This window comes from Corvus cornix, chromosome Z, assembly GCF_000738735.6.
Source record: "Corvus cornix cornix isolate S_Up_H32 chromosome Z, ASM73873v5, whole genome shotgun sequence".
Lineage (NCBI taxonomy): Eukaryota > Metazoa > Chordata > Aves > Passeriformes > Corvidae > Corvus > Corvus cornix.
Genome location: NC_046357.1, coordinates 34,119,099 through 34,145,755, shown reverse-complemented (window position 1 = coordinate 34,145,755; position 26,657 = coordinate 34,119,099). Strand labels below are relative to the sequence as shown.

The 26,657-nt window shown below is 38.9% G+C and overlaps 1 protein-coding gene across 4 annotated transcripts; it reads left to right on the top strand.

The window, feature by feature from the left end:
* The first annotated feature begins 67 nt into the window (after window positions 1–67).
* SECISBP2 (SECIS binding protein 2) lies at window positions 68–26,521 on the top strand. 4 transcript variants are annotated; one of them, XM_039567023.1, is made up of 18 exons: window positions 68–141; window positions 1,278–1,375; window positions 3,266–3,455; window positions 5,461–5,590; window positions 6,009–6,163; window positions 7,278–7,365; window positions 10,523–10,656; window positions 11,185–11,343; window positions 14,025–14,126; window positions 15,427–15,546; window positions 16,712–16,844; window positions 19,380–19,549; window positions 20,314–20,452; window positions 20,903–21,032; window positions 22,586–22,806; window positions 23,530–23,684; window positions 24,127–24,325; window positions 25,109–26,521. In XM_039567023.1, exons 1-18 carry the CDS (start codon window positions 100–102, stop codon window positions 25,216–25,218), a joined length of 2,475 nt encoding a protein of 824 aa, XP_039422957.1. In that variant the 5' UTR covers window positions 68–99; the 3' UTR covers window positions 25,219–26,521. The 4 variants fall into 4 exon arrangements, with proteins under 4 accessions (XP_039422957.1, XP_039422955.1, XP_039422956.1 ...); XM_039567021.1 differs by having other exon boundaries at window positions 1,278–1,423; window positions 5,464–5,590; XM_039567022.1 differs by having other exon boundaries at window positions 1,278–1,423; window positions 6,009–6,142.
* The last annotated feature ends 136 nt before the right edge of the window (window positions 26,522–26,657 follow it).

The window sequence follows — 26,657 nt, the reverse complement described above, 5'->3', positions numbered from 1 at the left end:
GCGCACCGCCCCGGGCGCGCGGACGGAGCGGGGCCGTGGCGTCATCGCGCGCGCCCTGCGCCGGGCCGGCGGCGGGAGCGGGGCCGCGCCCCCCGCGCCATGTCGGCCGAGAGGCGGCCGCGCTCGGGCCGCGGCGGCGAGGTAAGGGCGGCAGCACCACCCGCAGTCCCCTGCCCTCTTCCCGGCTCTTCTCGGCGCGGAGTCGCTCGCCAGGAGCCGCCTGGGGCGGGAGACGCGGGTGGATCTCCTCGGCTCGCGCCGAGCTGCCGCTCCCCGCCCCGGGGGCCGCTCACTAGCCCGGGCCGAGCGCGCCGGCTGCCCGTACACTTCCCCCGGGCAGGGTAGCTCCCACTGCGCCTTGGGTCAGCCTTTGGTTCAGGACAGGGAGAGGAGTCCTTCTGGAAGGTCAAAACCGGGGGGGGAGGGGTCGCTCAGGTTGGAGCAGAGCGAGGCGCTTCCTACCACTTGGGGTGGGGAACTCTAGACATTACTGCCAGTGAGCTCAAGTGTGGAAACATCTCTTCATTTAGAGTGGAGAGTCTGCTGGAAGGACAGGTAGACATCCCAGGCATTCTAAGGCTGGGTGCCCAGATTCTAACCAATTGCAGTAGTGGACCTATTACCTGGTTCGGGGATGTTAGTGATCAACCTACGGTCACAGTTGCTTCCTGCGTGTTTTGATGGCATGGCGGTAAATAGTTCGAGTCTCATTTCATTCAATATATACATATCCAGTTTAAGTCGATGGTAATTCAGAACAAATGGAAAACTTGTCTTAATAAATTTGTGTTGTGCTAGAAGCAACAAGGCTATTAAATGAAGTGTTCCATTTCAGGCGGACTGCTTTAAAATACAGATGTGCACAAAGACATTATTGTTACATACTTTCAGAGTTTGGTTAACAGAAATGCTAGTATATTTATGAGTTTTAGCTTGTACTGTTCAAATGCGAAGTAAGAATTTGTATATTTGCATTTACTGCATCTTGTTTTAAGCAAGCCTTTGTCCTTTATATAACTTACCTTTGTGAGTGTTTCATGATAAATGAGGGTATTTAATAACTTTCCAGAGCAGTCACATATTTTTTTGAGTTCCTTGGTTTTGTTTTCATCTTATTTCTCCATTTCCTTTTGGTGAGCTTTATTGTTTTGCATGTTTTATTAGAAGAGAGCAAACTAACACTTTCCAATGACAGTTAAGCTCACAAGTCTGAGTATTTTTCACTTAATAACATTAATCTCCAAATGCATGTAGCCAAAAAACGTTTTGTTTCTCAGGGCATCAAGTTGTCAGCAGAGGTCAAACCATTTGTTCCAAAACACGCGGCGGTAACTGTGGCATGGTCAGAACCCTCAGAAGCATGTGTCTTTCCTAGGTATTTAACTACATGCTACCGATTTGTTCAGGAACCATCTTTGGATAAGTATGTATATTTTCTGAATCTTATTTCTTGGGGGATTTAACCTTCTGGTTTTGAACAGTGAGTAGTCTTACGAAGCGAGGTTCAGTACATTATTAGTCCAACTGTAGAAATGCTTCTGCATTATCTTCATGATTTAGTTTTTGACATTTATGTTCTCTGGGCATATACCGGGTACCTTGTCTTTTGCTCACAAGGGCCTGTACTGTTTCAGAGCATTAATGTGGATTTGGTGGTCTGTAATGATTGGTCTGGTTTTTGTGTGTTTTGGAAGGAGCTGAATCCAGTCCTTGGATAAAAGTTGTGTTATGACCGGGCTGAGGTAGATGTAGTTGTACACAAGCAAAAAGATTCTTCAAGAAGGTTTCTCATCCTGTAAATATATGATATATGGGGCCTCTCCTGGATCTCCTCTCCACAACCTGTGCATCCTCAGAAAGGCAGTTTTACTGAAAATGCTACAGGTTTCTGAAAGTTTTGGTGTTTTTCTACTAGAGCCCAAGAAAAGTATTCGTGGTAGACTTACAAAAGTATTTTTTAACCCAGAGCAAACTAGAAGAAAGCCTGTATAATAGGATAGGAAGTAACTGAGTCTTGTAAGAATCTGATGATGTTACATAATTCTCTCATTGCTTCTCAGGACCCTAAGCATTGGATTAATTACACAATTACTGCAAAGTTGTTGGTGTTTCCTTAAAAATTCAGAACATTAGTGAACAAAATCATTGTAGGCCTTCTTTTTATCCTGCAGGGAATCTCAGTATTTTCAACCTATTTTCATTTGTACTAGAAATTTAATGTTGAGGTGAGTATGGCCTGTTCTATGCGTTAGAGAAAGGCCACAGCATTAGCATTAAATCAATTACTATGAAAAAAACCCCAATGCAGACAACAGTAGTCTCCTAATGAGTGTTTTGCCTTGTTGTGAGACACAGTTATATTTTTGAGTCTCATTTGGTATATTTCTACTTCGTGTCTAAACTGATTATAAGCATCGTTTTGACTACATTCTATCAGAATTGCAACGGGCAGTATGAAGTGTGTTATCTGAAGTCTTTTGTACTGATGGGAAACTTTCTCTGTCATTATCTACACAAAATTCTGAGGTTGGCAGCTTCGTGGTGAACAGCTTTAAAACCTGAGTGTAACTTTTTGAAGCTGAGAAATTTCTATTCTCCCTAATGAAATCTAGACTCTCTAAGTATATGTTTTCTGGACAAAGTGTAGAAGGAAATTGAAAGGGAATTTTTGAGCATACATTTGAAGGAAAGAGGCGTGCCCCAGACATGTTGTGTATTCATAAATTGTGATGGTTACATGGAGGTCAGTTAATTATTATTATTTTGTAATTCTACATTGTATTTCATACATGTTTCACACTCCATAGAATGTTATACTCCTACTTTGTTACTGTCATTTTAAGACAGGTTTTAATGTTTGCTTTTTGCAGTCAAATATGTGATGCATGTCATGTCCTTACGCTATGCTTTTAGTTTGTTTCACAAGAAAAAGCTTACTGAAAATAAGCATGAAGAATCTTGGTAACCTTAAACAGGCATGAGAACTATAACTGCGAAGCAGACTAGTTTTGACACCTGGAAATGGATAACATCTGTGTTTTAAGATATTTGCTTAATTACATGTTCTCCCAAAACAAAATTAATTGTTTTTGAAGAAGTCTGTAGCAGTGAGTAAATACTTAACTGAAATAACATGGAATAGTTTTCTTTTGAAATAGAGCTTTCTTGTCAAACAAATTCTTTAGACAAGGAATATGTTTGTCTAGGCAACAAGTAGACTTGCCCCAGGATGACTTTCATTTCTTTCTCAATATCCATCACTTAGTGTTCTGGGAGATCCTGCCTTCCGTGAATACTCCAGCTGCTCTTACTCACCTGATGTTGCAAATGTGTATCCAGGAGCTGGCTCACAATATCAGTCTAACAACTCAACACACTATAATGGTTCAGGAATAGTCAGCGAATCTGCTGAGCAAACATGTCTGGTCAGACAAGAAAGTAAGAGCCTTTCAAAGGTGAGCAAATCTGTGTTTTTTTAAAAATTAATATTAAATTCTTACTTTAAATCAGTCTTTGTAAATGTTTGGTTCATACTTTTAAAGTGAATCATCATTCTTTCTTGTAGAGGTCATGAATGGTATTTAAAGAGGATAGTATTGTAGTGTGCCCAACTTCAGAATACTAAAAAGTTCATGTAATTCTACGCTTCAAATTAATACAGTTTTTCAAGCAGCATTTTTGGAACATGAGGGGAAATATTTTTTTTTCCTCAGAAAGCAGCATCTAAGGTGGGGGGTCAGGGGGCAAAGGCCATTCATTTGTGAGCTGTGCTTTCTTTCCTCACTCTTTGGGCATGGGGGGAAGGGAAAAGGGCTTTCTTTAAGCCCAGTGGCAGCTTCCATGAACCTTACTTAAGAGAGACCTGTGTAATCATCTGTTTGACTGGTAAGTGATAAGACCACTTCTGTTGTTGAAGGATTTCCAAGACTTGCTACAGGTTGAAGACAATCCACAAGAATGGAGGAAGTTGTGTTGCCGTGGAGAGGGAGGAAAGGTTCATGTTAGGAATGTACTCTTTTTCAGTCAAAAGTAAAACAGATGTTCAGTAAACACCTTCAGTCATTTGTGTGTGTGTCTGTTCGGAGATAAATTTCCTGAAACTTGCAGAATATTTTCAAAAAAAAAATAGACAAACCTTTCAAAATATAAAAGGGAAAAAACCCTAATGTATTATAAACTAATTTCCCTCCATGGTTAGACATTGTGCCTCTTAAATTTATTGTGTTTAGTGTTGTTGTTTCCAGTAGTTGCATCTAATCTGTTCTGCAGTCAAATCCTTCTGGTGGACCTCACTATCTAGGCAGAGACTTGGTAATTTCACTGTGGTCAAGCTTCTGTAGAGGAGTTGTAAGACTAGGTCGTAAGCATGCATTACTAGACATAACATACAAAGTCTAGACACCTAAAATTACTCGTTTTCTTGCTGAGAGGAGGATTAAGCACTGAATCTGTCTGGGGAGAGGATGAGCTCAGCATTAGCACAGGTGATGTAATATGAAGAAACTTAGTTAAGCTTCTGGGGGGAGTTCTGTGATCTTTGTAGGGGCTTGGTCTGAGCTTTGTACTGTTTTACAGGTTTTTTGTCATTTTTCTCTGTCGTGTTTTTTTGTGAACTTCAGAAAAGTGATTCATCTTTGTAGCTTTGCATTAATTTGATTATGTCTCCTAACGCTTTAACAATTTACCTTTGGAGATCAAATAGTGCCTTGTCCTGCCACCTAAGTAAACAATTTTGCTTCCAAATGTACTTCGAGTTTAGTCCAACATCCTATAATCAGAGTTAAGCCATTCGTTTATGTTGGTATAGTATAGTTTGCATAGATGCAAACCTGGTGCTTATTCCTTGCTCACTGATCCCTAAGTCCAGCTCTGCCAAACCTTGTTTCGTGGAAGAATCATAAGATTTCCACAGCTGTGCAGTCAGGATGTGTGAATGTGTGTTCTTTACAGGGATCATGTAGGTGTGTCTTCTCTAACTTCTTTGCTCCAAGTTTTTTGGATGTTGTGACATTGTCTTACACAGTTTTGTACTTGATATGTGATTTAGTTAAAAGATTGCATGCTTTTAAGATTTTGGCTCTGCTCTAAAAGAAACTTTGTTTTAGAAAATCAGACTGGATGATAATACCAAACAATTTCAAATTATTGGAAATGCTCTGATGAATGAGATCTTAAAAGTACAGTTGTCTAGAAGCATATGTATAAATCCATCTTATTTGAGCTATAATATATGCTAAAAATGGCACAGGTAACAAGGTAGATGAAATCAAATGGCACATCTCTAAATGGCTGTTCGTAGTTTTATTGGTTACTTGTGGTTATGGTATACTAACTATTTGTGTTGTATTAACTTGATGGTCAAACTCCAGATGCAGAGGTGGTTAACTGTAACTCATGGCAAACTTGCTGGCTTTACAAAATTTAAGTAAAACCAACTAAATATGTTGCAAATACTTGCAGCAGAGGAGATCAAAAGAAGGGGAGAAAAAACTGGACAAGAAAAGGCATGATGGAGGTGAATCTTCGGTCAGAATTGTGAACAGGACTTCATTCCAGACATCTACATGCAGCAGAGATTCTGTGAAGCCAGGTACAAACATGTTGTTTGGTTATAAGTACATGGAATAGATGTAGAATGGTTGTCTGTGCAATACGCTGTAGTTTGTGACTATGTTTCTAAGTATAGAATAGTTAAGGAAAAAGATATTTTTTCTGTGTGACTCTTTTGAGAGGGAATGGTGACCTGTCTTTTCCTGATTGAACAAATTCACATCGACTGATACAAAAAATTTCTAAAACAAGCATCTGAAATTTATAGTTGCTTGTTGAGTCAGTGTTGTGTATGCATGTTGATTATAATTGCTAGGTTTTTTTATTTAATATGAGCTGTGCATAGCAACAGTCCTCAGTGATGATTACTGTAGTTATGTAAACTAGTGTACCATAAAACGTACCTAGAAATAATCACAAGCAAATTTAATTTCTTAGACTTTACGTGCTTTATTTAGACAGGTTCAATAAAACTACAAACAAGAAGTCAACTGAAACTCCAAAACCAGAGTCTCGTCCTGTACCCACATTTGAAGCTAGCATTCTGGATTTCCACAAGTCACAGAGTTTGGGAAGCAGTGAGATACTGAATGTACGCCATAAAAGTACACCAGTAAGTTTGGTGGAAAGTAACACTGTCCTTAGTCAACCTCACATGTCTCTTCTGCTGAGCACTGAGGTTAGCCTGTGCTAACCTGTGTTGCAGAACTCATAGGAATAAAACTTGTCAAAAGTACAGGCATTTCTGAATGCAAGTATTTTGCATTCAGTATGGCAGTTTACGACCTATGGAAGTACCTTGCAAGCAAGGAGGTTCAGAGCTAGAGGTTTCAGGGCTCTTCTAGGCAGTGTTGTCAGTGCTTGCTGTCTCTTACCCTTTCTTACTGTTCTTTCCTTGTCTGTGCTGGCCATAGATAGAGGAAAGCCAGGATCCACTAGAACATAGATATGTACTGATGTGGTCTATATTGCCTATAGAGACCACATACGTTCCTGTACTTTCTTAGCAGCTTACTGTTTTCTTTTTCACCTGGAAATAATAGTAAGTAGTCACTTACTCAATAGTTTCAACACATTAAAAAAAAACCAAAGTGTGGTGTTGTACTTAATTGCTTTATGCTAAATGTTAAAATAAGAAACTGAATTCCAGAAGGAGAAAAAAATTGTTGAGCGTTATTCTTTATTTCCTCGGTTACCTGTTTGTTAGTAAATAAAACACTGAAGTATTCAGCAGTATGTCCTGTATATTGAATCAAAGTTTTCAGTAGTGATTAATGATTAATAATTCTGAAGGATCCAGACAGAATAATATTTCTGATGCTTCTGAGTGGAAGACTGTCTGTAATGAAAAAAGACCTTTCTGCTAACTCTTTGAGTTTCATTTTTCGTTACTTGTTTGAGTTTGATGATGGAATTTGTTTTTAGCATACATGAAACATCAAAATATTTTCTTGTCTATTGTTAGATCCTTGTTTTGATGCTTTTGTAAAATATAAGGCATAATCTTGCTTGTACACCAGTGAAGAGACACCTGCTCAAATTTTGTATTGCTGTAGGTCTGAAATAATCGTTCTGCTAAGACAAGCAATAAAAAGGCTAAAAGGGTCCCTATGCCTTTATCTGTAGATGGGTTGAGGATTTTTTGGTTTATGGTGGTTTTTTGTGTTTAGCTCTGTTTCGGTCAGTGATTCTAATCCTTTTATGATACCTGATCATCTGTTTTGCAGGAAGATACTTCTGCAATAAGCAAAGCTTCACCACAAGCTTCAGATGAAGCAAGAGCCAGTTTAATTCCCTCTTCATTTGATGATAGAGGTAAGTTCTCCAAAGAAAAATGATTTGCTTGCGTTTTTAACTGCTTGTGTCTCATCAGTTTGGAAAACTAAAGTGTTCTGAGGAGCTGTTGATGTGTAAAGTAAAAAAAGGATTTAGGAGCAAGCTCATTATAAAAGAAAAAACCCTGAAAAAAATAATGCTGTATCACTTTCTTTCCGGTGAAATGACCACTTATCACTCATTCTGGCTCATATATGTCATCAGCTGGGATTGTAGAATTGAAGAATTATTGGACCATAACCGTAACACTGCCAAGTCCACAACTAAACCATGTCCTTAAGTGCCAAGCCTCCACACGTTTTAAATACCTCCAGGAATGGTGACTCAACTACTACTCTAGGCCGCCCTTTCTAGTGCTTGATAACCCTTTTGCTGAAGAAATTTTTCCTAATGTCCAGTCCAAAACTGCCTTGGTGGAACTTGAGGGCATTTCCCCTTGTCCTGTCTCTTGCTGCCTGGGAGAAGAGACTGACCCCCACCTGTCTAGACCCTTCTTTCAGGTGGTTGTGGAGAGTGATGAGGTCTCCCTTGAGCCTCCTTTTCTCCAGGCTAAACAATCCCAGCTCGCTCAGCTGCTCCTCACAGGGCTTGTGTTCCAGACCCTTCCCCAGCTCCATTGCCCTTCTCTGGACACACTCCAGCACCACAGTGTCTTTCCTGTAGTGAGGGGCCTAGAACTGCACACAGGATTCGAGGAGTGGCCTCACCATTGCCAAGTACAGAGGGACAATCTCTGCCCTGGCCCTGCTGACCCCACTGTTGCTGATACAGGCCAGGATACCATTGGCCTTCTTGGCCACCTGGGCGCACTCTGGCTCAGTTCAGCTGCTGTTCACCAGCATCCCCAGGTTCTTTTCCACTGGGCAGTTTTCCTGCTGCTCTTCCTTAAGTCTGTAACACTGCATGAGATTGTTGTGGCTGAAGGACAGAACCTATCATTTCACCTTGCTGAACCTCATGCAGTTGACTTCCGCCCATCAATCCAGCCTTGCCCGGATCCCTCTGCAGAGCCTTCCTACCCTCCAGCATAAAACGCTCCTGCCCAGTGTGGATGAATTTGCTAAGGGTGCACTTGCTCCTCTTGTCCTGGTCATTGATACACAGGACTGGCCCCAATACTGATCACAGGAGAAAGTAAAGAAAACTGGCTCCAATATTGAGTCCCATTTTGTCATGTCATTGATGCTCAAGGGAGCATATTCCTGTAGTTGCCTCTCATGTTATTTCAGGTGAGGAAAGGAACATGTATTGGTTATTGGAAGTCTATTGAGTCATATCCAGATGTTTTCCATGAATAAATGAGAGACGTATATTTGGTCAGTCTTTATATGCAGATTTGTTTTGAATAGTTGGCACTCTAGAGTTTAGTATGTACCTAAAACTTCTTTTGTGTCATATTTTATTTCTTTTAAGAGAACTGTAATGCCAAAGCACCTCCCTTTTTTTGTGTTTGTTTTGGGAGTTTGGGTGGGGAAGAGGGGCTTTGGGGTTTTTTTTGTTTACCTGTTGTCTGACTGCGGGAATGAAGACCTTTTTTTTTAATTGCCACAAGCTATCACGTGGCTAGTTTCATGTGAAAACAGTTCTGTTCATCAGGACTCTGTCTTGGAGGCATCATATACGTTAAGATTGAACTAAGTGCCTCTCACTGGATTTCTGTGCATACACAGATATGCACCAGTCTGAACAGTTTGGTCCTTATCTTCCCAGTAACTTCAGTAAGGATTCAGAAAGGACAGGAGAATCTGCCGAAATGCCTTGAAGGACCTTCTAAAGATAAAGTTATTCCAGAAATTTTGAAGTCATCTGGTAATGGTGTTTTTTTAGTTAAATACTATTATAAATTCTTGTCCCTGAGAAACAAGTAACAGTTTCTGGTGGGTTGACTGTGGCAGCAGTCAGACTCCCACCCAGCTGTTCTCTGGCTCTCCCTCCTCAGCAGGACAGGAGGAGGAAATAAGATAAAGAAGCTTGTGAACAGAAATAAGGACAGGGAGATTGCTTGCTTGTCAGGCAAAACAGACTCAACTTGGTGAAGATTAATTTATTGACAGTTAAAAATAGGGTCTGATGGCGAGAAGCAAAAACAGAACTAAACCCACTTTCCTCCCACCCTCTCTTCTTCCTAATATCTCCTTCATGCCCTGAGTGACACAGAGAAAGGCCACTCTGCCACTTCTTTCTCTGCAGGGTTGCAGGGGCACAGTTGCCTCCGCATGGTCTTCACAGGGGCTGCAGGAGAACCTCTGCTCTGGTGCCTGAGCACCTCCTCCCCCACCTTCTTCACTGACCTTGGTGTCTGCTGGGCTGCTGCATTCAGGGTTTTTCTTACCATTGGCCTTCCAACTCCTGCACCTGTTCTTCATTCTGTCTAAACACAAGCACCACCAGCGTGGCTGATGGGCCCAGCTGGGGCTAGCAATGGGTCTGTGTTGGAGCTGGCTGGGGCTGGCCATGTCCATCTCCTCACAGCAGCTAATGCAGACTCCCCCTGCTACCGAAACTTTGCCATCTAAAACCATTACGCTATTTTATTGTTCAAGGGAAGTTTTTTCTTGTTCTTAAGAAAAATCTAGATTGTGTTCTATGTTTGCTTTGCGTTAGGAATATTTACAAAATTAATTATGTCTTTCTAAACACTGATACACCTCAATGGTACTAGGTGACGTTCTTGTACACTGAGGCACGTTGAGAAGTATTTCAGCTGGTACATGTGTCTGTAACACAGGGAAGGTTTTAGGAAATAAAAAGTACTGATGTGGCCTTGTGCATGAAAGCTGCAGGACTGTTAGGAGAAATATTAAGGGAATTTTGTATATAAACATAGCAGAAGTTTCAGTATTTTGGAGAGGATCATGGGAGTATGGAGTTAGGGTGATACAGTACAGATCTCCAAATATTGTTTAATTGTGTTTATGTGTCGTGTGGGACAGTATACAGAGTAGTTACAATTCAGGAGGCTTGCTGGAGAAATGAAATGTGTGTTTTATTCCAGTCCTTCTTCAGAAAGAATATGGCTCTGCTTTACTTGCTAGGCCTTGATTAATTAATTACCAGTGCTTTTCCTTTTGAGTATTTGAGGCATGTTTTTGAGACGTCTTTGTGTTTCCTTTTTTCCCAATGTCATTTCCCGAAGCACCTGCAGATGGCTCTGCTCAGCCACGTGTGTCTTGGGCCGTGGTACTTTCGCAGCCCCCAAAGAAAATTGTTTCATCACCAATATCTGAAGGTCTTTCCAGAGGCAAAGGGAAGCAGGAGAGTGAACCAAAGGTACTTCTCTGCTCTCACCTAATTTCTGTCACTGTGTTTGTGTCTCTTTGCTGGCATTTTTTCCCTGGGCTCTGTACAGTATCCACTTCTTTTAAGAGATAATGTAAAGTCAGCTTGTTCTTACTAGAATTTTTCTTGTAGTGGAAAAGAATCACAGGGTATCAAAAAGACAGTGCTACTCCAGGAATAAGAACTTTCAGCTCTGAGGCTGGATTTTTCTCAAATTCCTGACCCTCAGAATGAGACATGAAACATGGAAACTCTTGCCTTACTTGGCTGAATATTTCCTAATTAAATCCCAGTAGTCCCAATATATTCTGAAAAGAATGCAGTATGCTGCAACTGAAGAATTCTTGCTGTAGCTATGAATTTCTAAGAGATATTGAATTTTCATTGTCCACTTAATGTCCCAGCCTGGTTTGATTAAGATACCCTTTAGTAGTGTAAGGCTAGTCACTTGCATATATTTTGGTAGGTGATACTGAAAAAGATTAGTTTTTAAAGGTCATGCCTCGTGGTCTTTTTCAGCAGTCAGAAACAAAAAATAATGCGAGTGAAACTGAGCCTGAAGAAGGGTCAGAAAAGAAGAAAAAAAAGAAGAAAAAGAAGAAAAAACCCAAGTCACCCACTGATGTAGAAGGACCTCAAAGTGAATCTAATACAATACAGGAGCCACCAAAGATTGAGGTAAACTGAAGAAGTTTTTGTTGCTGTTCTTTTAAGTGTTATGAGTATACTAGAAGACCAAATGCCAACACAGCTTTGTAGAAATTTAAGTTCAAATCCTATTTGTAGAGGATGTTGGTATATTTTTATTTCAATTGAGATGTTTTCAGAGGTTACTGGTAGGAAACTGTTGTACTTTTTAAATTACCACATATTTGTTGAGCACAATTTCCTAAATTAAAAATACTCTGTAGCAATTGTTGCTTGCGGAATATACTAGGTGCTACAGTGTGCCACAGTTTTAAAGATTGTGGCACCAGTATTACAATTCTAATTGTCTCACATATGGAAGCAATTTCTGTGTAACACAATTGACAATGCTTACATTTCTAGCTTTTAATTTCTGTGTCTTTCCAAATTCATGTAGCTGTTACAGGCATATTAGTACTTTGATACTTCTGTGTATCGGTATTCCAAAGGCATGAGCCTCTCCCATGTTAGAAGATTGTTGTCTGGTCTGTGGTTTAACAGTGCTTCACTGAAGGCCCAATATTGTACAGCATATGCATGTGTTGATTTACATGTTTGATCTAGTGAACATAATATTCAGTCTCCGAAATGACAGCATAAAGAAGCAGAACTTGTGTCTACATGGTTTCATTGTGTGGTTCCTTGTCCAGGAATGGCACAAGAAATCGGTATTAACAGACCTCTTTGTTAGAGAATTATGGGTAAAATCAAAGATCTGCTGGTTTTTTTCTTCAGAAGAGTATCCCCATTTTTGCTATATGCTACCACATGGTGCCTGACCTATGAATGGACATTGTCTAGACTGCAAGAGAATGGCAGAAGCCATGGAAAATAAGCAGAATGGTAATGCAACTATTGAAGTCAAAATCGGAAAAAAATTGCCTAGAATCATGGAACAAGACACACACATTGCACTGAAATCCATGATGTGGATGCAGCAGCTCTTGTGGCAGTGGGGGAAAGCTTTGTGACCCTCTTGGTTTGCTGGGAATGCTTGTGTCCTCATCAGCTTGAAAAATGGGTGAGATGCTTGTATGATGCTCTTGAAATAATAAACATGAAGAGATGATACACGTGGAGCTTCTGGGCACCCAGGAGGCTTCAGAAGGTTCTGCTTATGTGCAGCAGCTCGACAGAGCCATGTATTGGATTGCTCACTAGTTTTATACAGGTCAGACATTTATAGGCACTGCTAATAAGTATAAGTGGATACATCTGGAGAAAGCCAAGCCTGTATTTTCATATGCATTGGTAGGTCCTGACCTAGATGTTTTTCTTCAGTTAAATATTGAGGCTGCTATTGATAATCAGGTGAGTGCTAGTAGTACTGGTCAGACATGCAAACGGTGCTGGGAATTACTAGGAAAATAAAAAGGAAAATGGATTATGACAGTACAGAATTTCAGGGCATATCTGATATAAATGTAGTGTGGATTTTATTTTCTTACATTCCCCCCATTCCTTAAAAAACACACATATTTGAACAAAAAAGATAGACAAAAGGCCCCAAAAATAATCAAAGGTATGAAGCAATTTCTGTGGGAGGCAAGACTGAACAAAATTAGGACTCTAAGTATGCAAAAGAGATGGCTAAATGGGAATATGACAATGTTAAGAAAATAAGAAGGAAATTATTTGACCTTTCTCCTAATTTTTGATGTTCTTACAGATGATAACTTACGAGCAAATACAGGGAGGTGTAACATCACACTGAGTGCTACATTTTAATTATTTGGTTTTCTACTGGATGTTTCAAATGCCAGAAATCTCTTTGCATTTCAGAAGCAATCAGACAGACTTACTTGACTCTTCTGGTTGAAGATGTCACTAAGCTGAAGAGAGTGTATTTGTGAAATACTTTTTCACTTCCTTGCAGTTGCTTTTTTGGCTTATTTGCGAGCTTCTTTAAAATTATTTCATTGGTTAAAGTGTGTCAGTCCTTGTGCTACAGCTCCCTAGCTTGGGGTGTTTAAATGAAGCCTTTCAGGCTGGAAAAAGTCTTGGTGTGTTCAGTAGTACTGTATCACAGCTAAAAAGGCCTCTCAGGAAGTGGGAAGAGAAACAAAAACCTAGTTGGTGGATTGGGATCGTTATGATGGAGACAGTGGATATAGGGTGACCAGAATAGAGCAGACTTCAGCCTGTCTGCACTTGATTAATCCAGATTCTGCATATGTATCTTCTGCTAATAAAACTTACTTTTGTATGTAAGCCATAATAATTTGAGTAATTCCTGTGTTTATTTCTGTACTCTAGTACATACTGCCTGTTTTGTTCTTCACCACTCACGTAATTAAGGCAGAGTTGCACAGCTGGAGACTGTACTGGAAGAAGAGGGAAGTTGTTTGCAAGGCTTTTAAATTATTTGAAAAACACTCCTTTAGGAGTTGTTTACCTCTAATTATTTCTATCAGCTGACAGCCATAACCAGCTGCTGTTGGAAGCACCTCTGTTACAAGCTGTTTCAGCCCTGAATAAGCTGCTGCATAGAAGACTTAACCATTGTAATATTTGTCATAGCTGGTGGCACTACCCTTGGCTTCTGGATTTTTGTACAGTGAAACAAATTATGATGAATGTTTGATAAGCGGGGAGAAAATCGTTGGAGTGTAGGAAAAACAGTTTTGAAAATACGGATTGTTCTTATGAAATCATCTGGTTTATTTGTTTAGGATGTTGAGGAGTTTCCTCATCTGGCAGCTGCTTCTGAGAGGAGAAACAGAGTAGGACCTCAGAAACCGTCCTTTACTTCTGCAGTCAGAAAGCAGTCTGAAGTAAGTAATCCTGCGACACTGTGTGAGTCAAATGTCAGTTACGAATCCAAGTTGTTTGGGTTTTTTGGGGGTTTTTTTACATGACTGAAATAAATCCTAAGAATTAATTTAGAAATGCATTCAATATGCGAATGAATCCTAAGCATAAATCACAATGATTGGACATATGATTGTTTTGTCAAAGTAAGTAGCATAAATAATAATGGTAACATTCCAGATTTCAGTTGCTTTGAAATTCGTTTTGCTGCTAAAAATTTTGGTCCTTGATTTTATTTCCCTGTGAATTTTAGTGGTTTAAAAAAATCCCAAAACACAAGAAAACAAAATCATTGTTTGCTTTGTTTGAGGCAATAAACAGCTTTGACAAGGAAGAGCGAGTAGCAAAAGGCACAGCAATTGCTTAAAAAAGATTTATTATAACAAAAGGTGCTCTACAGACATGCAACTCAGATGAAAGCAACCCCTTACCTTTGTAGACGTAAGTGGGATATAACCCCTCAAAGCTTACATAAACTGTAGAGACATGTGATTATTAGGCTATTCATATGCCTGTAACAAGTATTTGAAAATGAAGCTGCCTTGCTAGTTTTTTCTTCCAAATCTGAAAAAAAAACCCCCATGAATGTGATTAAATAGTACGGCAGCCAATAAATGGTCACTCTTCTAGAAGGCCACATAGGGTCTTCCCAGAGCCTTCTCTTTTCCAGGCTGAACAACCCCAAGTCTCCATATTTTATCATAAGAGAGGTGTTCCAGCCCTCTGACCATTTCTCTGGCCCTCTGGACCTGCTGTAGCATGTCCATATATTTCCAGGTAGGGACACACAAGAGCAGAGTAGAGGTAGAGAATCACTCCTCTCAGTTGGTGGGCCACGCTTCTTTATACACAGCCCAGGACACGTTTGGCTCTCTGGGCTGTGAGTGCCCATGGCTGGGTCATGTCCAGCCTCTCACTTGCCAGCACCCCAGATCGTTCTCAGCAGAGCTGCTCTCCATCTGTTCATCCCCCAGCCTGTGCTGATACTGGGAGTTGCCCCGACCCAAGTGCATCACCTTGCACTTGGCCTTGCTGAACTTAATGAGTTTCACACAGGCACACCCCTCAAACCTGTCAGGAATGCCATCCATCATTCTGAATGGCATCCCTTTCCTAAAGTGTACTTCTCGGCTTGGTGTCATTCACAGACTTGCTGAAGGTGCAACTCAGCTTGAATTTAATAGCATCTTCACCCTTTTCCGTGTGTCTGTTTTGAAATATTTTTTCTTCCTTCCTGTCACCTTTCATCTTTAAAATTCAAAGATCCATCTCTCCGAAGAACCTTGTGATAGTTGGTCTCCCTCTCTGGATGAAACTCCCAGGGTGGATGGACTGTCAGGGAAACAAGTTTCATCTTCTGCATCAGAAAGAAAGAAAACTCAGGTAAATGAATTCGTGTTTGAAGAGAAATTCACAACTCAGAATGACAAAGGCAGTGAGCCTATTTAAATATAAAACTAAGTCCATTCTCATCTTGGATTCTGTATTTATACTTTGAGATAAGGGATATGGTCCTCTTGATTAGAAGCAATCAGTAGTAGTAATTGCGAGCCCCCAGGATATGATGCAGCGTTTAGGGAAAACCACAAACTTTTCATAAATATCTGTGGATTTCAGATACCAGGAATTTTTCTTTAACCTGTTTTACTTGGTCATGGCATAAATCCCGTCCAAACTGTTTGTCATAAGGAGCTGGGAACCTCCTAAAAGTGGTTCTAACAGAACAAGGAAGTAAGGAGATCCCTTTATCTTGGGGCAAGGAGGAGGAATACAGAGCAAGAGTGAGGTCAGGAGGTAGTTTCGTGTTGGTAAGTAGGTTCTGGCACAGCTCTGATGCAAAGTGGGATTCTATTTGAAGACTGAGGAGGTCATGTTCTGTAACCCTGTTGTAAGAGAAATTACAATGAATTGATTCTCCCAGATAAGACTTCTGGAAGTGCAAAATCTGGCAGTCATTTCCTTAGCATGTTTTGCTGTGGTAGTTTGTCTGTTAATAGTCTTAGCCACACTATTCATTTATAGTCTATTCATATTCTGCCTCATTAAATATGGATCATGGCTTTTGCCTTCTCTTCAAAGCAGAGAGAAAGATGAGTGCTTATGAGGAGATGGTGCAAGATGATGACCTCTCTTTTTAGTGAGACATTGGAGATAATGATTTATGTGCCTTGCAGTCACATACCCTGGAAGAATCACCGTAGTTTTTTTATACTTCTAATAAAACTTTAAATTCTGATAAGCCTTTTATCTCATTCAAAGATAGATGGCAGTCTGACCAAAGTGGGACCCCGACATAAAAGCCTTCCTTTATTGAAGACTTTATATTTTTATGCTTTGTTGCAGTAGCTTTTTAAAAAGTTACCTGAACTGTTCCTGATATTGTTATATTTTTGACATTAAAGTTGATGTTTATTTGAAGATCATTGAGTGACTTTAAAGATCAGAAGTATTGTGGATAAAGATGTTAAAAGATGTATTACACCATAAAAAATAACAGTCTTTACGTTCTGAAGTGGAGGGCATTACTAATTGGTTCTGAACTGTTCAGGAAACATCCAGGAGCAGTGGTAAGAAGAGTCAAATTCCTGTGCAGTTGGATTTGGGTGGCATGCTTGCAGTCTTGGAGCAGAAGCAGCAAACAGAGAAGTCAAAACAGTCTCCTAAACCTGTGGTATTTTCAGGTATTGGTTACTATGAAATTTCTTTTCTTTCACCTTAAGCTATTTTTAAGTATTCAGACATTAAATGTAGTCGGATTTCTGAGCTGTGATGATCTCTATGCAGGCAAGAGCACAGTTCACCAGATACAGGAGAAAGTGAAGGTTCTTGAAAAATTTAAAAAGCATGGCAGTCTGAATTGTTTGATGGAAGACTTGTGGAAAGAAATATCTTAAGGACACTGATTTGTAAAAGAGTGCCTTGTATAAATATGAGGCGTGATTGAAATGTTGCTTTGACAGAAATACCAATGTTTTGGAGGTTTTTGCTCTGCCTTAAGTATGTGTGTTATTGTTCTGATCTGAAGAGGCAGGCAGGGGCTACACAGTAAAAAAGGCTTTCTTAATCTCTTCTGATGCTGGAAATCATAGAGCTGTGACTTGATTGAAAACGCTCCTTTTTAAGCACAGAGTTACATGAGAGTCAGGCAGCCTAAGCCAAGGGATGAGTTCTGACATACCTCTTAATTGTGAAATAATTGATGTTAACAAAATGCTAGGTTTTGTTAATGGAGAGCATCTTTCAGTCCTTTTGGATGTATAACCAGGATGCAGAAAAAAATAGCTTAGTGCCTTTCTCATTATAGGTCAAAGTTTAATCTTGATTATGCTAGTGTAGAATATTTTGCAGAAGGAACTGTGATATTTGCTAGCATTCAATGATGGTAAAATTTCTCTTATTTCAGCAAAGATTTTTTTTTAGAAATTATTTCAGACAGAGATCTAATCACAAGAGGTTTCATCTCACAATAATTAATGTGATAGCTGAGATTTTAAATATGAAGCTCAAGATTACCAAGCACCGATGAGATTTTTCCTTCACTAAGCTGAGAGAAACTGTAAGATGCTTTTTTAAAATACTTTTTTTTCATTTGATTTCCCTTTTTTTCATTTGAGTCAATCAGACTTAATGCTGCAGAGGCACTAATAACCAGTTTTGTTTCTACAAAATTACACAGTGCACGTATTGATGAGTAGGTGATGGGCCACAAAGGTGTGGGTAAAAATACCTCTTTCTAATCCTAAGTTTCCTGTGCCTGAATCTGCTGCAGAAGAGAAATTGATGTGGCATGTTTGTATCCTGGAAGCATAAAGACAGATGTTACCTTAGCTTTGTAAGTTTTTGATGTTCAGTGTACCCATTAAATTGGTGTGTGTCAAAGTACAACTGTAGGTTGTGAAGTGGCATTGTGCTGGCCTCTGTTACCAGAAGAGGACAGTGAACAAGAACAGAAAGGAGTGTGACCAGAGACAGTTGTTTTTATTCCACTTACTACTTCACATGATATATAATACTGGTAAAGTCATCAAGTTTAGGAGCATGAAAACTGTGAACTTGAAATAGTGATGTACACGTGAAGGAAATTTGTGTCTGCAGGGTGTATGCTTATTTATTGCTTCAAATCCAGCTTCAATTTTTGTAGCCACCTGTGCTGCATAATGTTCTTGGCAGTGTGTTGTCAGTTTGCCTTTGATACACAGAGCCAAAAAAGAAACATTAGGTGTAGCAGTTTTGTGACGTAAACTGTTTATAGTAAGAGTACTGCATGTGGTGTGGGAGGATCTGCATATAAATACTGTGGAAGCAGTAAATGAAGATGGCTTAAGACAAGCCTGCCGGAATATTTGAGTGTATTTAGGGGAGAGAGGTTGCCTGAGTCACAGAGGTGTCAAGCTGGTTCCACTGATACTTAGTCATCCTCTCTATTGACTTGCTAATGTGAACTGCTTTATATTGCAGGTAACTGAAGTTTGACAAAGTGCTCTACAGGATGCAGCAGTTCCTACTGATAGTGAGGGAGAGTAGTTTTTTGGTATGAGGTCATGGTGTGGAAGATCCAGGTTTAATCATTTGTCCACTCATTTAAAGCTTCTGTGCTCTAAACCCCCTGAAAAAAATGCAAGTAAAGTAGACATCTTCAGCGAGCTTTTCAGGTTAAGCAAAAGAGACCTAGCTGTAGCTTTGCATTACTCGTTACCAATTTGCAAATGAATTTCATCCAGCTTCACTAAGGTGTAACAAAAGGTGGGCGTCAGTGCTCAAGTTTATTTACAGCAAGTAAATCTAAAATCTGTAATACTGCTACTCAGTATTTATCTTAACACAGTACAGAATCTGTGGAGGAAGAAATGCCACCACCATGAAACACAGAAATTCCTGAAAGTTTACCAAGCCAGCATGGCATGGTGTTGAAGGTATCTTGGACTGCAGTGTTTGGTGAAATTCTGCTTTTGAGACACAAAAAATCTGCTTGTGATTCCAGGGGTATAATAGAAGTAGAGGACGCAGCAGTCTTTTGTGAGTCTTTTTAAAATAACAGTGTTTAATGACACAGGATTGCCTGTAAATATTCTTAATAGTAACACAACACAAATTTAATATATGTATACCAGTCTTAAACTTGAAATTGGATTCTAGTTTAGGTATTCACTAGGTATTTCATCGGTATATTTAGGTGTATCATAGTTGTCTGATGCAGACTTCTTCTTAAATCTCAGTTGGCGGTGCCATACCATTGCTTTCTAAAGACCCTGCTACAGCCACAAGAAGTCACCGTTTAAACCAAGGAAAGATGCCTCATAATCCCTTGGATTCCAGTGCTCCTTTGGTAAAGAAAGGGAAACAGAGAGAAGTACCTAAAGCAAAGAGACCAACACCTCTTAAAAAGGTCCTTGGGTATTTTTTACCTTAAATAGTAAAACCATAGGGTAATCTATTTTCTGTGAGTCTGTTAAGCCCCCTCATATGGAGATTTGCAACTCAAGTGTCCACTGGTCTGAATTAAATTTTAGCTTTGCTTGGTTTCAAAGACGGGATGGGTAGAAGAGGGTAGTCTTGTTAAATGGCATATACAAATTCCCAAAAAATATACTTTCTTCCTTGAATCAATTGATAGCTGAAAAAGTGCCACTACAAAAGTGTCCACACATCAGTGGTACAGGGGGACATGCAAAGAAACATTACTTGCCTTGGCAAAGATGACTTTATTTGCAGGAGTGGGGGGAATGGATCAAACAGAGGTAGTATTTAATGTTTCTGTGCTCTTCCAAGCCAGAACTCCAGCTGATTCTGCAGCAACAGGTGTTAGGTCCAACTGGTGATTTCTGTTGTATCTTCCCTCTTTGCCCATTCATGTTGCTTCCTGTCATGTCTTCTATACAGAGGATTTTTTTAACTGTAGTTTTGCCCTTGTAGTTTATCCCTAGTAAATATTTTCTCCACCCATGCCCTGGTAATCAAGGTAAAAGTCCTTTTCTATGTAAATTTAGGAATTATCTTTCCTTCTTTTTATGTGCAAATAGAAAAGGTTGTAAACTTCAGATGCTAGTGCTGAACCTCTTTATGAATGGTCTGTATGTACATATGTGGTAAGAGTAATGCTTTGTTATCTGTATGACATCAAATTGATTTGATTTTGATCTGTATTTTTAGATTATTCTGAAAGAAAGAGAACAAAGAAAACAACAACACCTGTTAGAACAGAAAGCAGCGCCAAAAGATGAAGATAACATTTGTCAGACAGCTGGAAATGTTACTGAAGACGAAACACTTCTACAGGATAGTCGCGCAGGTATCTTTCGAGAGAAGCTGTAATATACAGTATGTAGCTGAAAATTTGAGCACATTTAGTACTTTAGAAAATAGGTACTATATACTGCCAAATGAAAGCTGTGACCTCAGAATTTTCTGAGAATCATCTCAGGCTTATCTTGACTGTAAAGTGGGCCAAAGCTGCAAGTCAGTGCAGTTGAGTAATAGGGATTCTGATTACTGTTCCACACTTCTATGCCTGTTGGTTTTATGGTATGTTGTAATGACAGTTCCCACACACCTCTGGCAATTAATGAGGTTTGAGATGAGAAAAAAACCCTATGAGATAAAAAAAAAGTTAGACCTGTTTCCCTACTACCGCAGACTGTTGCAATACGAAAATTGTGACTCTTCCATGCTTGACAGCTTAATCTTCTCACAATGGTTTTTGGTCTGTTTTTTCATTGAAATACCTTGATTTACATGATAGCTGTTCCAGTAACACACGTTGCTGAAGGGTTTCCAGAGAACACAGGGATCAAGGAATCTAAAGAAGGTTCTGTGACTTCAAAGCAGCTAACTACCACTCTTCCAAAAATCCACAGCAGGAATTTTAGAGAGTAAGTATTGATTGTATTGATGTCTCATTTTGCACAATGCCACCAAAACGGCATTTTTTGAACAAGGTAATTCAGTTGCATTCTCTGCAAAACTAACTGGAGTTTAGACTGAAGACTCTAAATTATTTTCTTTCAGTCTTTCTGTAAGCCGACACACAAAGGAGTTAGAAACTTCGTGTGTTTTGTGATTCTCACTTGAAAATGCATGTTTCGTGAAGGAAAAAGCAGTCAAACTCATTAGAGGGTAAGGGAGGAAAAGAAGCTGCTATTAAAATAATAGGTACTTTATTTTAAATAATGCGGTAACAGCTTAAATAAGGTGTGCTACTTTATTTCATAATAATATTTTTAGTTGTAGTTTGCTTTTCTACTGCCAAACCAAATGGCAAAGATGGAAAGAAACCAGATGACATTTTCATGTTGGGGCTGGGCAAAGAAATAAAGGGGATATTTATCAATTATGTGCAGTTTCAATTAAACATTTAAGGTGATGTGTATACACATTTCTTTATAAAGAAGAAGTAGTCATTACTATATATGAAGAGGTCAGAGATCCACTCATGACAGCTTAAAGCAGTTTCTTGAGGAAAGCAGTGTTTTAATTTTTTAACTCAGTCTTACTTATTACAGGATGTAGAGCATTCAGCAAAGCCTAGATTATTTTCTTTAGGTTAGGTTTTTTAGTGTTTCAGTAGATCTGTCTTCAAGACTTAGTGAAATCAGTAGGAAATATTAAGTAAATACTCTTGTAACCTGAAGAAAATTTGGAAATAATTGTATCTCTAAGATCCAGGATAGATGTTGTGATCTCTTGTCATTATCTTACGTGAATTTGCCAGTTGGCATCCTTCTGTTAACAGTGCAGTTGATATATCTTTAGTTTTTCTCTTTGATACCCTTCCTCGCTGAAAAATTCTTTGTGTAAAATGTGGGGTGGGCTGAAATAATTTGTAACTCTGATCTTCCCAGAGAGTACTAGAAGGATGAAGTGCATCGTTTTATATCCTTTCCTTATGAACAACACAAAGCCATAGTCCGATAAATGAAATAGGATGACAGACATGAACATAGGGAGGAGGAATCTGATCCTCTTTTCCATGTTTGTTACACACAGCCTTGAACTTACAGAAATAAGTGATAATTTTGTACTTTGGTTGCTGTACTTGGATTTATATACATCAAAATAAATGCCCTCAGAAAAATGCTTCAGTAGAAAAAGATACACACATACTTATCTATTGGGATAAAATATATATATATGTGTGTATATATGTATATATATAAATAGGTTTATTGTATATATGTATTTTTAATATAGTTTGATTGAGGAGCCAGGTAACACAAGGGACAAAACTTCCTCCTCTTAAGGTCTCAGACACTGAAAAAAACATCCCAAGTAAATTTTTATATAACAAGTGTGTTTGGATTGGAAACAGAAAAAAGTACAAAGACATAGAATAGAATTTAAAATGTATATTTAATGTTTTACTCATTTAAATGTTACGTATTTGTAATTTTAGTCAATTTAACATTTGATTGCTCCTTTCTTCCAGTTACTGCAGCCAGGTCCTTAGTAAAGAAGTTGACAGTTGTGTGACAGATCTCTTAAAAGAACTGGTTCGTTTCCAAGATCGCTTGTATCAGAAAGACCCAGTAAAGGCCAAGATAAAACGCAGGCTTGTTATGGGTCTTAGAGAAGTTCTGAAACATCTGAAGCTGAAAAAACTGAAGTGTGTCATCATCTCTCCTAACTGTGAAAAGATTCAGTCAAAGGGTAAATAAGTTCTTAACAAAAAAAATACCAGTTCAATAAAAGAAATGGAAAAGGTTCAATATACTGACAGCAATATTATTGTTGGAGGAATTTATATGAGTATCCTCTGAAATACAGCCATATAAAGTTGCCTCCTGTGTTCAGATTGTTTACTGCTGTGCAGCTAACTGTGAGCTGAGTCAAGACTATCTTGGGTCTTGGGGTGGGAGAAGTTACCTGAGATTAGGGTCTCTTTAGTCACTGATTTGCAGTGCTGCCCTACAAAAAATTGCACTGAGACAATCCAAAGGCTGCTGATGCCAGCTCTGCTATCACAAGGAGTCCCACTGTATCAGTCTCTTTTAGGACATGGAGTGACAATAAGTCACTAGTCATAGTTTCCTAAAAGTTGTCATTATTTGCATTAATTTATTGTCATTATTGTAATTATTGTCATTTAAATAATTCCTTAGCAGCTGGGTCTTTTTTGATACTAGATTAGACTGTACTATGTATATAGTAAAACATGGAATAGTAGTAGTCTAAAATTAATGTTAACTAAGAATTAAGAAAAAAAATGTCAGGGTCTCCTTTAAAAATGGATATTCAATGCTACTGTTGTGATCCCTGGTTTTTTTCCTATAAAATGTGGTTTCAGAAAGCACCCATAATTTTGGGATTTTGCCATGTTTTAACAGTATGGTTCTTTAGCTCCACTCAGCCTGATTGTATTGTCTGCTCCAGGTGGGCTGGACGAGACTCTACACAACATTATCGACTGTGCCTGTGAGCAGAATATCCCGTTTGTTTTTGCCCTTAATCGTAAGGCCCTGGGCCGCTGTGTGAACAAAGCAGTGCCTGTGAGTGTGGTGGGAATTTTCAGTTATGATGGGGCTCAGGTAAGCTGAAATAAGTCACTTCATGTTTTTGTTCAGCTTCATTTTTTACCTGGAAGAGGAGATAAAAATACTGAGATATTTGAAGGGTTTTTTGTTCATTTTGCTTTTGCAGACTTAGACTGTTCATCACAGGTCATACACATAGCTTATATGAAAAACGGATTTTAGAAAAAAACAGGCAGCACTGTTTTAAAAAAATTACTTTTGCCGTCTCTTCCTGACATCCTCTTCATCTTTATCTCCCTTAGGTTTTTTTTTCAAGAGAACAAGTGTTTTTATAAATGCTAATAAATGCTGTGTTCTTCATGTCTTCATGCATACTAAGCTGCTCAACTTTTATATATGAACCTACACATTCTGAATAAGGAATATTCATTAGATTTTCAAGGAGACATTAAAACTTGCTGTATGATTTAAACTCTAATATTTTATATTGCCGTAGGACCATTTTCATAGAATGGTACAGCTGACAACAGAGGCCAGGAAGGCCTACAAAGATATGATAGCAGCTTTAGAGGAAGAAGCTAAAGCAGGACTAGGAGAAACCCAACCCAGCATCTTACATGAATCTGAAAAAAGTGGCTTGTTAGAAACTTGTAAAACATCTTCCAGGGACTCAGATGAGGATGTTCCGAATTACAGTAAGTATTTACTGACTTGTTTTTTGTTCCATTTTCATACATAGTCCTCATTAATTCTGTGATTTTCAATGAAACAAATGATACCTGAACTAGTCATTAGTAAGGAAGGGGGAAATTCTTGGGGTTTTTTTTATAAATTGGAGGTCAGGTTTTGCTGAGAAAGTGTTAAAGAAAGTTCCTTTCTGAAATTCACCAGTGGTGAGCAGTACTCATTGCTTTGCTGAAGAGAGTTTAACAGAGCTCCTAATTACATTTCTGTTTGTTTAAAAAATCCTCTTAATTGTAGATGTCCATACTTCGTGACTGTGGTAGACTTGGCTTTTGTAATGAAGCCTCTTTGTGATCCATCTTCCTGTCCACAAGCACTCGCTCCTAGAAACATTTTCCTCCAGGTCTGTTATTAAGTCAACAGACAATACAATGTATTGCAGATACTGCTCAAAACTTCTTTGAAAATCTTGAAAACTTACAGGTTTTTTTAAAGCTGGAACCACCTTCAGAGTTAGCCTTGCTTGAGTAGGGTGTTGGACACAAGGACGTCAGTAGACCCCATCACTCCTAAGCTATTCTTTTGTGTGTCATCTGATGCTGCGTAATGTAAATGCCAATGTGCCTGTGCGTCAGCTTATCTCAGCACTTACACTTACTTTGAAGGGGAAGTAAACAATCAGGTTTGGCTTTTCATTTTAAGTTTTACCTCAAGTATTATATGGTAATATGTTGATTTTCGTTTTTTCTTTGTTTTCTTGTTTGTTTGTTTGTTTGTTTTCCAATATTCCCTAGTTAAAGTCTGGAAGAGAAAACTTGAGGAAGAATATAACCCATATGCACTGGAATTGGAAAAGAGTGCAACTGCTGACATGGCGATACTGAATTTGGAAGACCATCAGTAAATCCAGATCCAGCTCTATTGGGCTTTTTTTTTTTTTTTCTGTAAGATCCCTAGGAAAAAGGTAGAAAAATAACATAATCTAAAGACATACCTGAAGTTAGCTAAGTAAACTGTCCAGAATCCCTTTAAGCAAAATATACACTGGAGCATGTGAGGCACTGGTTAATTTTTATGTTCTGTGTGTTTGATTACTATAGCAGATGACACTACCAAATTGTCATAGCCCCAAACCATTTGAATTGGCTTGAACTTTAATGCTTTTATGGACTAGCATTGATGTCTTGGGATAGAATATACCAAAAGAATCTGATAGAAAAATAATTTTCTTTGGGAAGAGATTCCTCGAGCCAGAAGGGGCTAAAGGAGAGTTGCCCTTAATTTGCAACTCCAGTATAAAAAACTTCAGCTGTTGTTTGATTGTGGGTTTGTTCTTAGTTTTTTCTTATAAATAAGCCTGCTCAGAAGGGCAGGCTGCTATCAGTGTCACTTTATTCTAGTCAGCAAGAAATTAATTTGGGGCAGGTAGCTTGATTTAAACTAATTAAGGAAGGCCATGACGACAAAGTTCCTAGTTAGCTCTTCTGTGTTGTTATTTGGGGATCATACATCAGGTGTGAAGGAGATAGCACAGACTACAAGGGTCTGAAATTCCTGAACTGAATGTGCTCTGTTTAGACTTTTTATAAATTTCATGTTTCTTTTGCTACTGAGAGTAGTTTATCGTACATCCTGCTTTGAAGTTAGAGGATATTGCAGGACAGCAAATGTGCCAGCCTGCTATCTGTACCTTCTCCGTGCTGAGACTCCTCATTCCTTCAGTTTGGGGTTGTGTTGGTATGTACATCTAGGAGTTTTTGAGCAATCTCAGTTTGTATCTAAAGAGAAAAGATTTATATCTTACAAGAAATGAAGTTTGTATCCTAGAGGAAATAAAATGCTAAAAACAAAATGTGCTTATAGTAGTGGTGGAGCACCTTAGTGGGAATGGCCTGTATCAGTACTGGTTTTTGAGGACAAGCCTAAAGAAAGTAACTGGAGGGATGCACATGTAACTTGTTTCAGCTTTCCTAAAAGGTGATACAGGTGCCAGGTGCTGCTCAGCACCTCTGAGGTATGTCTGCAAGCGCTTCACCATACTGAACATTTGTAGTGCAATACTTTGGAAAATAGCTGCCTTGTGATGATAGAAGTGATTTTAAAAACTTCAAATAATTTTGAAATGCAAACACTTTTGTAGAATATGAATTGTATAAAATCTGTTACAATATATTGATTCTATAAAGAATGGTTGTGATTTAAGTAAACTTGTCTTGTGGGAATTTAGTGATACTTGAAATGTCAGTTTTGGGAAAGAACATTGAGAAGGGGAGCCGGCCTTATGCTGAAATGCACAGTTGGTCACTAGTTATGATGATGATCTTTTTGTATTAGTTCCTTCTA